General features: G+C 43.5%; 3 protein-coding genes across 4 annotated transcripts; 2 read left to right on the plus strand and 1 right to left on the minus strand.

The window, feature by feature from the left end:
* Nucleotides 1-965: 965 nt before the first annotated feature.
* Nucleotides 966-4,049, plus strand: LOC123059106 (ubiquitin-conjugating enzyme E2 7). Its single transcript, XM_044481747.1, has 6 exons — nucleotides 966-1,234; nucleotides 1,332-1,434; nucleotides 2,430-2,527; nucleotides 2,621-2,721; nucleotides 3,217-3,294; nucleotides 3,736-4,049. The coding sequence occupies exons 1-6, from the start codon at nucleotides 1,183-1,185 to the stop codon at nucleotides 3,811-3,813; spliced, it is 510 nt and encodes a 169-aa protein (XP_044337682.1). The 5' UTR covers nucleotides 966-1,182; the 3' UTR covers nucleotides 3,814-4,049.
* Nucleotides 4,050-10,081: 6,032 nt separating this feature from the next.
* On the plus strand, nucleotides 10,082-10,756 carry LOC123059133 (histone H2B.11-like). The gene has a single exon (XM_044481777.1). It carries the CDS (start codon nucleotides 10,166-10,168, stop codon nucleotides 10,610-10,612), a length of 447 nt encoding a protein of 148 aa, XP_044337712.1. The 5' UTR covers nucleotides 10,082-10,165; the 3' UTR covers nucleotides 10,613-10,756.
* Nucleotides 10,726-13,801, minus strand: LOC123059115 (probable monofunctional riboflavin biosynthesis protein RIBA 3, chloroplastic). 2 transcript variants are annotated; one of them, XM_044481758.1, is made up of 7 exons: nucleotides 13,520-13,801; nucleotides 13,106-13,409; nucleotides 12,374-12,595; nucleotides 11,930-12,255; nucleotides 11,609-11,738; nucleotides 11,193-11,489; nucleotides 10,726-11,095 (listed from the first exon to the last, which is right to left on the minus strand). In XM_044481758.1, the coding sequence occupies exons 1-7, from the start codon at nucleotides 13,573-13,575 to the stop codon at nucleotides 10,850-10,852; spliced, it is 1,581 nt and encodes a 526-aa protein (XP_044337693.1). In that variant the 5' UTR covers nucleotides 13,576-13,801; the 3' UTR covers nucleotides 10,726-10,849. The 2 variants fall into 2 exon arrangements, with proteins under 2 accessions (XP_044337693.1, XP_044337701.1); XM_044481766.1 differs by lacking the exon at nucleotides 13,520-13,801 and adding an exon at nucleotides 12,778-12,848 and having other exon boundaries at nucleotides 12,374-12,579; nucleotides 13,106-13,393.
* Nucleotides 13,802-14,360: the final 559 nt, after the last annotated feature.

The following is a 14,360-nucleotide window of genomic DNA, read 5'->3' on the forward strand; positions in this document are numbered from 1 at the left end:
GGACCTGATAGCTTAACGGCGACCCGTTACGGTCGATGCCACGTGTCGGTCACCCTTGACGAAAGCACTTCTATGACGTGCAATTTATCGTCATGGAAGTGGACACTTCCGTGATGATAATTTTGGTAATGTCATGGAACGCTTCTACGACAGCACAGGTATTATTATCTTGATTCTGTCATAAAATCGTCATGCATGTACATACATGACAGAAAACGTGACCTACTATGACAAACACGTATAATCACGGAAGTATATTTTTTTGTAGTGTTTACATTCTTGCAACTTACATGTTTTACTTTCCGCTACTCATATACTCTTGCCATACTTGCTTGAAATATATTGTGAATGTTTAAACTTGTGCTAAACTCCACCTTAACTTAAAGAAATTAAACACTGCTACTTTTTCTCATTGAGAGTCTAATCATCCCCTCTAGACACCTCTTCTCGGTCCTACGCCGTGCTAACGCTTGTTTTATGTGATTACTTAGTGGCTGAGCAACCTCGATGTGTGCCTCCGTGCCTTGTGGTGCCGTTCGGATGCTAGCATGTGTAAAGATAAAGATTTATTTTTATCAATGGGTGTTGACAACTATAGTTTTTTTTCCATGCTGTAGCATGATACATTGTGTTTGCACATACGTTTCTCACTAAATTTAAATATATGCATTAATATTTTTTCTCCGTTGCAATGCACAGACATATGTATTAATTTACCATAAAATCATCGTAGGTCATTAAATTTTTATATAATCTTCGTCGCAAAAATAAATAAATATATACAATCTGTTGGAGATGCTCTGCCGAACCAAGGACTCGATGGTACTACATGCCGTATGTCCTTTCCTTTCCGGCCGAAGAAGATTGTCATTATAACTCGAGCACGGCCTATAAAAGGGGAGTTCGAAAGCTGTTTTAAAAAAGGAGTTCGAAATAATAACGAAGCGTATCTGAAATTAGCCGGGTCGTTGTCGATCACCGCGCGGCCAAAGCTTTTCGCAGCATATATCATCATCCGGCCTTACCCCCTGCCTTCTCCCCTCCCCCTTCCCGGATTCCCACCCTCCACCTCCAAACGCGCACGCGTCCACGAATAAAGGCCGAGGGCGGCGAGCCAGGCCCAATCGCCAAAAACCCTAGCGCCGATCCGATCCGATCCGATCGAGCTCTGCCTCCCCTCCCATGGCGGCCCCCCCGAGCCAGGCGAGCCTCCTGCTCCAGAAGCAGCTCCGAGGTACGGATCCGCCCCCCTCGCCCTCTCCCCCTTCTCGCCCCACGATTCGTCGCGATCGCGCGCTGATCCCTGTTCCGGCGTGCCCTGGTTGTTGCAGATCTAGCGAAGAACCCCGTGGACGGGTTCTCGGCGGGGCTGGTGGACGACGGCAACGTGTTTGAGTGGCAGGTCACCATCATCGGCCCGCCGGAGACGTTATAGTGAGCCCCCATCTTTTACGCTGTATAATTCTGATTGCTGCAGAGATATGACTCCCGTGTTATGCATCGTCTTGATTCGTGAGTGTGTGTTGTAGTCGTGTTGAGCTCCGATTGGTTTGCACGGGGTGAGGTGTGGGAATTGCATGTTTCGACGCTGATCCGCAGCGCTTACTGATGAATTTAGTCACAGTGGGTTGCCCATGTATCTAGGTGTCACTCTGTGGGATTGCATAGTGGTTGCTATCCCGGCATTATGTCTTCGTGGTGCTACAATTGAATGAATAGAAGGGTTCCCAGAAGCTATGACAGTGTTACTGACGAGTTGTAAGTCGAGACGGGCATTGTCCATCTTTGTCTACGAACAAATAGGCTATATCAGTTCGTGAAGCTCACTAAACATAGGAGGGCAGCAAAGTCTCTGGGTGGGGAAGCTTGTAAATATGTGTCCCTCTTGAATAACACTAATTTGCTTCAAACGGATTAATTTTGAGGTACGAACGACGATAAGAAACAGTTCTGTGTAATTCTTACGACTTTGCTAGATCATTTGGACATAAAATATTTAACTAGGACTTCAGCAACTGACATATGACACAAACTATAAAATTTAGAACCCCCCTTTAGAAGGCATTAAATTCTGGAGCCATAAGTTCTCTGTGATCTCTTGTTTTGATAAAATGTAGTTTTGAAAAGGACTAGGCATATGGAAAGAATATTGCAATTCCTAACAATTTTGTACTTGCTTGTTTGCGAAAATTTAAGGATGTGGATTTCATCCTCAAATCTAGTCCTGACTTTTCAGATGTGTCAATGAAGCTGACTTTTCCTCGAATGAAACGTAGTTAGGACCGAAGGATGATAAAACATACTTAGGAGTCTTGCTATAGTGATCTGGAGAGTTCGCATTAAAGATATCTACCAATGAAACAGACATTTAAGCTTATACATTTCTCTGTTTTCATGTATTTGAAATTAAAAGGGTGTTTTGTATACAGTGATGGAGGCTACTTCAATGCAGTAATGACCTTTCCTCAGGATTATCCCAACAGTCCTCCATCAGTAAGGTTTACTTCTGAGATGTGGCATCCAAACGGTGAGCTCTTTCTAGCTCTCTCTGATTCTATGTCATCATGTCCATGAGCTCTTTGCTAGTTCTCTGACAGTGTTTATGGTGTCGAATTCGCAGTCTATCCTGATGGGCGTGTGTGCATTTCTATTCTTCATCCACCTGGTGATGATCCGAATGGTTACGAGCTTGCAAGTGAACGGTGGACACCAGTGCACACAGTAGGGTTCCTTCTAGCCGCCCATAAGTATTTTTAGATATAATAATTATATGAAGTCTGAAATCTATTAACCTTCCACCCTGCTACAAAACCTGTATAGACCAGAAATTTAGAAGAACTGCTGCTTTTTAATCAAAATATATCCAAGGTTATCATCTGCATTATTGTAAAAAAAAGCGGTTCCAGGCTGCTTTTTGTTTAGTGGTGGGACCTGTTTCCAGTTGTTAGGGTTCTGATCATCCAAAGTGTTTAAACCTAGTGGCAGACCAGCTCTTTGCCCCTTTTGAAACAGAATTTTGCTGATAAGTTGCAACTTCTGAGTTCAACCAGGTTACAAGACTATTTGTTTTATTATTTTAACATGTCTCTTGCAAAATAATCCTGAAATCATCTTATTGTACAACCAAACAGATTGTATATTTGGTCAAATTTTTTGATTTGAACACCAACTTGCATGTAGTCTTTTCCTAATTTTGTGTGTGTTCATAACATGCAGGTTGAGAGTATAGTTTTGAGCATTATTTCGATGCTCTCTAGTCCAAACGATGAGTCTCCAGCAAATATTGAAGCGGCTGTAAGTGTCCTTGTCATTTATTACAGGCTATCCTCTTTCTCAGTGTGCTGGACGCATAAAATGGTTTAAACATTATTCCATTCTCATGTGCCTTCGTTGCAATGTTGAAAATCAGCATTTATCTGATCTGCAGTAGCATGTTTCAGTTTTGCTAACTGCTGAAGATATACATTATTGCTAGTTTATCATCCAAAATTCCTTTATCCGCACATTGCCTGTGAATAAGTATCTTCAGTTTCTCTTATTTTCTTTTTATTGCTAAGTTGCGGAATAAAGCATGTTGTTGTCGCAGGTAGCATACTGTTTTCTACTGGTAGTATTAGCCAACATTTGGTGTGATTGCTCTTAGATTTTCTAGTATTTTTTGGATCATTATTTAGTTTGTGCATCTGGTGAACTCGCTTTGGTTTCTAAAGTTATGCAATGAATTTTGACGTGCAGAAGGACTGGAGAGAAAAGAGGGCCGAATTCAAGAAAAAGGTGAGGAGCCTTGTTCGCAAATCTCAGGAAATGCTCTGAAAAAGGAGGATCATCCGGGGGAGTCCACAAGCGCTGCAATTCTCTTGCTTTCACCAAATGGGGCACCTGATGCCAGCACTTGAACTTCTCCCCTGTTTATTTTCCGTTCAGCGTCGGTCGAATGGTGATGTTGGTCTTGTCTCTCCGAGACACTTGGGGTGCTGCCTATTATGAACTCTCGATTTTATTGTGGCATGGAGTTGGTCAATGTCAAGAAGTATTTTCGTGTGATGCCACTTAATCGTAGTCATCGCCGTGAACCTCATAAAAAGGAAATTGGCTGTTCGTTGAATTGATCCTTACCCAAGAATCTGCCCGCGACATGGTTATTCTGAATGTTAGCTCGTTCAGTGTATAACTGGTATTAATTGTACTTGATGTTAGTAGTACCTAGGGCGATGATAGGCGCTGGCGTGACGGCTCAAAAGTTTCGGCCTTTCGCGCCCCAGCCACCCGATGCACTCAGTAGGGTCCTTTCAGGAAAAAACGCCCCCCTCTTGCAGTGTGCGCTCCTGTCGAGCTCGACGCTTGCTGCTTCCCCTCGCCGGTTTACTCGCCACCGATGCTCATCGTCGTCAAATCGCAACATAAAACAGTTGTGCAGGTGCTGCCGACCCGTTGCAGCATTAATGGCGTCGTTGCTTATAGCCAAAGCCGGTGGTAGCAAAAAATTGGACTGGTTCCAGCAAAACAAAAATATAGTGATAGCAAAAATACGCTGGTTCTAGCACAAGCCCCACATGGTTGTAGCAAAAATGGATACTAATTCCAGCAAAACACAAAGCCGGTGGTAGGAAACAAAATGGCTGGTTCGAGCCAAATCCAAAGATCGGGGTAGCAAAAAGGTCCTCTGGTTCCAGCAAAAAAAATGTGATGGTGCTAGCAAAAATGGATGCTAGTTCCAGCAAAAACAAAGTTGATGGTAGCAAAAGAAATTGGGCCGGTTCCCTCGGAACAATTATTGTCATCCCACGGTCCACCGTCGTCGTAGCTTCTGTGATGCCGGTTGTAGCTTCTGGACAACCGGTTGCAGCTTTTCTACGACCGATAGCAGCAAAAACCTCGCCACGCACCACAACACCGTCAGTGGCCGCAGGCGATGCTGTGGCCGGTCGCAGCAATTTCGTGACCCAGGAGAGAAAGGAAGGAAGAAGTTGGTGACAGAGGCTACATGAAGACGACAAGGTTTGATTGTCGAAAGAGATCGGGGTGAGCAACGGTGGAGGCCGATTCCCGGCAACGATGCTCAATTTTTGGCCGCGGAGTTTGATCTCGCACGAGTTGGTTAAGGAAAATTTCCCTCCCGCCATGCCCATAAAACTATGGAGCACACTCCAAAAGTATCACCCAAGTGCTCCAAATATGAAGACTGAGAGATCAAATATAAAGGGGCCACCAAATAATGTGGCGAAGAAGGCAAGTTTGGCTTTTCCAGAGTGTTTCTTTTACTAATATATCCTTCATGTTACGGTATTATATGGGGGTAGGAGGTATATACCTATTTTGCTAGAGTTGCTTTTATACACAAACCCGTATAACGCATCCAGAAATATGCTCCGTGTGCTTATGCCTCATCTCTTCATTGATGCAAGTTTGCCAGAGGATGTATGGTTTGCCCATAGAGTAGTTTTCTTTTTTGACCAAATTGCCCATAGAGTAGTTGTTTTGGCAGTCCAGCGGCTTTTAATAAGAGGATGATGGTAACGGCATGGTTCAGTGACAAAAGAGATATGGTATGTAGCAAGCTTTGTTTCCAAATGACAGAAGTGGTTTCGTGGTGTAGTTGGTTATCACGTCCTTCTAACACACTGAAGGTCTCCGGTTCAAACCCGGGCGAAGCCAAAAATTTTGTCTGGAGTCATCATATTTTTTGTACTTTTTCTTTTCGAAGTATTTTTGGTGTACGTTGCATTCATGCACATTTGGAAACGAAAGTAAATCGTGTGACCTGTACAAAATGACATACTGGAGCAGCATACAAATCCATTGCAAAACTAACCATGACATTTTTTAAATATAATTCTTGATTGATTGTAGTTACTTTTTCTCTCTAAAAAAAGAAAAGATTGTATTACTTCTTAATGGAACATGTTCCGCCACAAGTCATGGATATGTAATTTCATATTTGAGGAATGAGATGTTTTCATGATCGGAGACGCTAACTGGACTTTAAACTTAGTTATATTTGATGTTGATTTTTTATTTATTTAGTAAGGCAACGACATGCATTTGAACCAGAAAATGGGAATAAATTTATACATTTGGACATGAAAATTTACTAGGGTCCATGGTATATCAGGAGACGTACCATACTTATACCTTTACAGGGAAGCTGGAGCCCTAACACTAGCAAACAAAATATTACCGCAGTATTTCCTCCTAATATCAGTCTGCCATAACCCCTCACTATTCTCTAGTTTCCAAAACCATTTACTTAATAAGCAAAAAATCATTACTTGAAGGTCAACTACCCCCAAATCCCCCTATCTATAGGTTGGCACCCACCTTTCCAGCACATAAGGTTATATTTATTGGACTTATCATCCTCCTGCCAAAAAAAACTTCTCATCTAGAATTCCAACTTATGTAAAGGTCCTTTAGGCAAAATGGACATTGAAATCATAAAATAAGGTACTAGTTAAACAAGTTCTAAGCAAGATTAATTTAACACCATAGCCCAGAAAGTTACCCTGCCAAGTACCCAACTTTTTATCCATTTTACCCCATGTTCCAATCACTATTCCTTACTTTGACATTATGCGGAGGAATACCTAAATATATAATGGGTAAATCACTACTTACACAAGTAAAAATGTCTCTAACAAATGTTCTCTATCCTTAGCCTCACCAAAACAACAAACTTCACTTTCATCAAAATTAATCTTCGTACCTAAAAAATGTTCAAACAAGCAGACGATATCTTTTATATTTCTAGTGCTAGCTAGATCAATGTCATCCATATACTGTATCATAGTAAAGCCTTCTTCTATTAACCTAGACGTGACACCTCTAATAAGTTGTTCTCTAGCTCTACTCACTAAAATATGTAGAACATCAATAGCAATATTAAATAAGATGGGGGAAAGAGCCCCCCCCCCCCCATTAATCCTTTACCTGTCCTAAAATACTTACTCACATCTCACATGGCCATTGACCATTACTGCAATGCCACCGCTTTGAACTATCCGCTTAATCCAATTAATATATTTAACAAGGAAACCTTTCATCTCAAGAACACAAAATATAAAACCCTAGTTAACTTTGTCATATGCTTACTCAAAGTCTATCTTAAAAAGAACCATGTTATCTTTCTTCTATGAATCTCACGTAAAACTTCATGTAAAACAAAATAAATCTATTCTTAATAAAAGCTACCTGAATAGGATCAATAATATTCAACAGTTCCGTTATTAATCACCTTAGTAATACAAATGGGTATATACATCTTAAGCATATTAGCCCTAGAGCATTTAGGAACTGAAGTAATCACACCATAATTTAATCTAGCCAAATCGATCCTCCCATAAAAAATCATTGAATAATTGAAAAAGAACCTTTCCCAACATATTCAAATAATGATAATAAAATTCTACTGGGAAACCATCCGGACCAGAAGGTTTATTATGATTCATTTGAAATAAAGCAACTCTATTTTTCTTCTAAACTAAACTCAACCACTAATTTATCTCTATCCACATCATCTAGCACACAGAAAATTGGAACTTCGAAGCAAACAAATCTTCCACTATTTTCAGTCCCAAACAACTCCTTATAAAAATCAGTAGATGATTTAACAAGTTAGCATCCCTTCTACCCCCTTCTTTTCGAGATACAATATGATTTCTTCTCCTCCTACCATTTTACTTTCGCCATAAGATAAGAAGAAGGAGCATTACGCGATAGAAGATCTCGCTCTTGAGCTCTTTGAATCCACTTAACCTCCTCATCCCTAACAATTCTATTGAGCCTCACCTTTGAAAAAAAAATCTCAGACTATACTTATGAGCAGAAAAATCTAAAAGTTCACTCTCTCTATCTATCTTGTCAGTGTCTTCAGTTAATTACATGGATGTGTATGGTTTTTTTACTTTCTTTCTTCACATGTACGTGTATGCATGTGCATGCGGGCGTGTGTACACATGCGCGCATGTTATGTGTGCACGTGTGTGCGCGCTTGGGCTTGTGCGTTCATGCGTGTCATGTGCACGCATGCATATCGATATCGTTCATGTGCGTGCGTGTGCGCTGCATGCGTGATATCAATAGGAAATTTAATTCATCTTCGGTGTGTTATATATACATCCGCATGGCGTGATGCCATCGATATGAGATAAAATTTTTTAATCTCCAACGTATACATGGACTACTGTATGACATGTGGAAAAATTATACTAGAGAAAAAAATCCACTATATTATATGCTTATTTTTTTAATAAAAAGTGCAATTTCTATGCAATTTTTTGTCATCAATTATTTTAAGTTTTTTTTTCTTTATTCTTTTATATAATACTAATGTTTTTAATCCGTTCCTCCTCAGGAAAACTTCACCTTTTATTTTATCTTAGTTTCTGTTTCAGATTTTTTCCCCAGCCGTAAACAGGTGCCCTTTTTTATCAACAATATGATAACCTATATGTTGTTGTGGGAATGTTTTGCATTACATGTTAATAAAATTTGGTTGTATGAAGCATGCATATTTAGAGTAATATGAGCACTAAAACTGAAAATACATGTGGTTTTCTTGTGTTTGTTTATTGTACAGTTGTAAAATATTTATAAAATAACATAACAGAATTTTTCATGGGTGTTTTCATGTTGACGTGGGCATTTTTTATGCGTAGGGCTAGCTATTTAGATATAGAAGCTACACCTCATTTATGTTTTTTAACCTTTTTTAAAAATAACCATCACAGGGAACAAGGGAAGCGCACCACCTGAATATGGTCTCATTTTGGAAAAATGATGCAGTCTATAAAGAAAAACAAGTTGAAAGCCTAAACATCCTTAGGGGGGCCGAGGCAAGTACATAAAAACACACAAAAAAGGCCAGGTACAAAATTATAACGCAACACAATGATCAGCCTTATAGACATCAGATGGACCTAGGTGGTCGTTCGATGCGGCACATGTGATGTCATAACCACATATAGGGCACCACAAGAAACAAAGAGAAAGTTGTTGAGGCAACACATCGCGTCAGAGACAATAGAGAGGTAAACTACGAAGGATACCACTCGAGAAGGACAACACCAAAACCACCGTCAGGGGAAGACCACGGGTAGTCACGTCAAGGAGTCGTGCCATTACCAACCAGTACCATCCGCATCCGACAAATCAGGGGAAGGTTGGTCATATCCCTAGAGTGAAAATGAATACATGGAAGGTCTGGCTCGACAAGTGTGCATGAAGCGGAAGTACAATTTTACACCAGAAGAGTGATCATTGCCAATGGAAGAGGCGAGAAATAGTGACGATGATGATGTGACATGATCGTAGAGAGTGCCCCCAATGAAATTATCACTGCACAGGGCTAGTCTTGGCCCAAGGTGGAGTGTAAACGAAGGGCACTGTAGAACAATGAGAGGTCCCTTCAGGAACATCCGATAAAACAATGAGAGAAACAACAATAAGGCGTACCCACTGGTAGTTGTGTGGAGATTTTCCAGGGCTCACGAAAAATATTGATAAGTTCATCATGCGACATGAAAGAGATGAATGCCACCAACGTGAAAGAATAACATGGATGTGACACCACTGTCATTGTTGGGCGGAGCCATCGGTGGATTCCTCTCCATCTTCAAACCCGCCATAGAGGGAGAAAGGCATGGAAATGCCACTACTAAGGTGAGATGCGCCACCAAGGAGGCATGGAAATCAATACTTGTGTAGAGCATGTACGAATCCTTGTATTTACCTGCAACGATTTTCTTTTCAATTTCTACGTGTATAAACGATATATTTTTCTTTTCTTTTGGTGTATAAACTCCATATTGTGTAGACTTTTGACGGTGGATTAAGGAAACCCGAGAACGGGCAAAAATCCATCGCCGCCTCCATTCGGCGCCCAAAATTCGCTCTCACCGCCTAAACCGCCCAGAGATCCGCGCTCGACCTCCCACCAGCCAATAACTCTTCCCCACGCGTCTCAATCCTCACCGTCAACCACATCGGACGCCTGAGATCCTTCCACCTCACCGATCCGCGCCCTCACCCCCTCCACCAATCACACCCCCCACGCCCCTCTATAAATCCAATTCCCATCTCATCCCACCGCAAACCATCACCAGCGCCCTCTCCGATCATCGTCCTCCTCCCCACCGCAACCAGCCAGCCACCTCTCGATCCGTCCGCGATGGCGCCCAAGGCGGAGAAGAAGCCCGCGGAGAAGAAGCCGGCGGAGGAGAAGGCGGAGAAGGCGCCCAAGGGGGAGAAGAAGCCCAAGGCGGAGAAGCGGCTGCCGGCGGCCAAGGAGGGCGGCGGCGGCGGCGGCTCGGACAAGAAGGCCAAGAAGGCCAAGAAGAGCGTGGAGACGTACAAGATCTACATCTTCAAGGTGCTGAAGCAGGTGCACCCGGACATCGGCATCTCCTCCAAGGCCATGTCCATCATGAACTCCTTCATCAACGACATCTTCGAGAAGCTCGCGCAGGAGGCCGCCAAGCTCGCCCGGTACAACAAGAAGCCCACCATCACCTCCCGCGAGATCCAGACCTCCGTCCGCCTCGTCCTCCCCGGCGAGCTCGCCAAGCACGCTGTCTCCGAGGGCACCAAGGCCGTCACCAAGTTCACCTCCTCCTAGACGCTCGTCCCCCGCCCTTCTCTCTCGTCTCCTCGCGTTTGATGATCGTCTTGGCCCCAGGGATCGAGGCTCGTAGTTTGTAATTGTTTTCGTTTGTTACAATGAACAATGGATGAATGGAATCGCTACAGATTGGTTGCAATATTTCGTCTCAATTCTCGTTCGATCGTTGTATATCAGAAAGAAATGAAGTTAAAAGAAACCAAATGATCCGTGGATCGTGTGGTGGGTGTATAATTAGTTCGTGGCGTTGTCTTCCGTAGGGTTGAGGAATTCCTTGAGGAGGCCGCCGGGGAGGTCGGAGCCGTAGAGGTGCCCCATCTTGGTCCTCTTGGTCTCGAGGTATTTCTGGTTCTCCTTTGTGATCGGCGAGATCACCGGGACCCGGCCCACCACCGCGAGCCCGTACCCCTTGAGCCCCACGAATTTGGCCGGGTTGTTCGTCATCAGCCGCATCGTGCGCACGCCAATGTCCCTGAGAATCTGAAACGGACAGCGAAATTCACCACCATCAATCATCAAGAACACATCAATCCTTCCCAAGAATGTTAAATCCGCCATGGAGAATTCAAGTACGAACCTGGGCGCCGATGCCGTACTCGCGGGAGTCGATGGCGAGGCCGAGCTCGACGTTGGCCTCCACCGTGTCGCTGCCTTGGTCCTGCAGGTTGTAGGCGCGGAGCTTCTGGCCGAGCCCGATGCCTCGGCCTTCATGTCCGCGTAGGTACACGAGGACGCCGCAGCCGGCCTTCTCGATCAGCTGCATCGCCAGGTCCAGCTGCTCGCCACAGTCGCAGCGGGCGGAGCCGAGGATGTCGCCGGTCAGGCACTCTGAATGCACCCTCACCAGCACGTCTTCTCCATCGCCAATATCACCCTACACATTTGCCACAAACGATAAAGATCGCTGGGGATTGAATCGCACAATCAAACGAGTGGCTCACTGGTTTCTGCTCTGATCGTTCTGTCAGAGAAACACAACAAGAATTTCATTACCTTTGCAACAGCGATGTGCTCAGTTCCATCCAGCTTGGATTGGTAGCAGTAAGCACGGAATAGGCCCCATTTAGTAGGCAAACGAGATACAGCGATCAATTCCACCAGCTTCTCCCTTTTCCTCCTGTACCTGAATTTACAACAACATACCGAAAATGAGATCGTATCAAAAGGGGTATCTGGAGGATGTAATTATCCTAACCTAATCACATTTCATTTCATTTATCTGCTTGATCTTGGAGAGCGGTTCAAACAGTACTATCCAAATCAGAATAAAACAGGTAATAAGTTCACAAAGGCTTCACCTTAAGGCATACTAACCGGATGAGATCAGCGATCGAAACAATCGGGACATCATGCTCCAAAGCCATCTGTTTCAGCGCTTGTGTTGATGCCATCGAGCCGTCCTTCGGGTCGATGATGGTTGAAAGGACAGATACAGGGCGTAAGCCGGCCAATGCGACAAGATCCACCGACGCCTCGGTGTGCCCGGCTCTTTTTAGCACGCCTCCATTCCGGTACTTGAGGGGGAATATGTGGCCTGGCCTTCTGAGATCACTGGGCTTGGAGTCAGGGGAGGCCAGAGCAAGGATGGTCTTTGCCCTGTCTGCAGCTGATACACCAGTGGATATGCCCACTCTCGCATCCTAAATAGATGGGAAAAAACAATGCTTCTAGTTACTTTCTTAAGTAAGGATTACAAACCTCATCAATCAGTGATTGTATAGTCCCTGCAACAAAGGTTATTGATCATAAGATTTTTACCACTGTCACTGTGGAAGCAACAGCTGAAATGTCACCAATTTCCGTGACCGGAGACATCATAGGAAGCATCAACCTTTCTAGGTCCTCTTCCTTCATGCCCACTGAGATGATGCCGGAACCATTTCTGATCATGAATGCAATTGATTCTGGGCTGGCTTGATCGGCTGCCATGATAAGATCCCCTTCGTTGTCACCCTTCTCGTCATCTACGGCAATAACAAACTGGAGAAGAATGAATAGTTAACCTTGTAACTAAAGTCAGCTACGTTTGAAAAAAGGTGATAATTCATTTGAAGGCCCTGGATTTTGAAGCAAGCAACTTGCTACATGAAAATGCAGTATATCGAATATCATGATATTGACATTGACATTGTTCATCATATAATTTTGATTACAGCAATCACCTTGCTCACTGGCGATTTGAAAAAAGGCAGTCATTCAGACATCCTTGATAGTCCAAGCATAGCTTTGGAGTCTGCTTTACATGAAGGTACTCAATTACTCATAGTACAAGTTTACAACTACGGTTGCTTGGGAGAATAGGCAAGTGTGATTCATTCATCTTGTCATCTACAAGATGAAATGGATAATGGAGGCTGGAAGGTAGTACAGTTCGGCATATCTTTAAGCACCCCAAAAAAAAGATGGGCATGATCAAGCAGGGCCTATGTACAAGAGTTACATGAATAAAACTATCTGTGTTCAGAAAATCAGGAATTTCTTTTTCCCTACCTTTCCCTCCCGCAGCGAATTTATAGCATCCTCGATCGAGGAGAAACCCTCCGTCGGTTTATCAGGGTCACCCTCGGCATCACTACTAAAGAAATCTCCTGTTTCTTGAGTGACTTCAGCACCAACAGTTGTGAAGGAAGCACTGGACCCGTTTAGTTCTTGTGAAATTGGCCCATTCTTGTTCTCGTTCAAAGGATCATTTCGACGCCCTGCATCACCAATTGCATAGCACCTTAATCTTAAGCATCCCTTTCTGATAACTGCAAATCCTATACTGTTGAGACTAACAGAGCATTGCTGAAGCCTGCAGGAATCCAAAGTCAGCACAGATGGCAATCACAGAGAAAATTCACGAAATTCTTCGTTCCCGGCAAGATCTCCAGCGACAGAGGAAAAGGAAAGTAAGAATTTTACCTTGCGTTAACAGTGGCATGGGACGACAAGTGTGAGCTCAGAAGAACGCAGTCCATCTGGCGATCCCCGTTAACCGATCTTCTGAAATCAGCTCCGAAATATGTTTATATACCTCTATCGCCTGCATCGTCGCGACAAATCTCAGCCTATCGCTTGGACTTATCTGGTCATGTGGATAACAGAAGAAAAACCCACGCAATGTGTAGCCAGACTGGCCACATGTTTCTGTGCGGCAAGATAGAAGCAGCCACACGGTTCAGGTGATGCCAAGATAGCACATCCTTTTTCCCTTCATTCTTTCCTTGTGGGTCTAGTTAAGGGTCAAATGTACGTAGTAGATGTTGCACCTGAAAATGACAGGAAAAGTGTACCCCTTAGCCTGAAATTTTGGATGTTTTCTCCCGAATACATATAAACGTCTCAGGTCAATGTACTTATTTTTTCACATGAAGCATCGTCGCGGGTCACATTAACAGAATAGAGGTTCAGGTGTCCCAGAAAACAAAAGACTGAGGTTAAAACTTCTTCAGTTGCAAAATTGACCGCCTCCCCTTTCTGAGGTATACAATTTGGTCACAGGCTCGCAACATTTGCTTACAGTTTACTGAATAAGAAGGTAAATGAGGGTACTGAGCTCGACGATATGGTAGGCTGCCTGCGCCTCGAGGGTGGCTGAAGGGAGAAAAAACGTAAACTGATCGGAGGGAGCTCAGCTTCCTCGAGATCATAAGACACCATTTGCAATTCAGGATCAGTTCCGAGTCTCAACCATACGAATTCAGCACAACAGAGCAAAGTGCCAACATGGCCTCATTGCATCTTCATATCACGGGATTATGGA

This window comes from Triticum aestivum, chromosome 1A (genome assembly GCF_018294505.1).
Source record: "Triticum aestivum cultivar Chinese Spring chromosome 1A, IWGSC CS RefSeq v2.1, whole genome shotgun sequence".
Lineage (NCBI taxonomy): Eukaryota > Viridiplantae > Streptophyta > Magnoliopsida > Poales > Poaceae > Triticum > Triticum aestivum.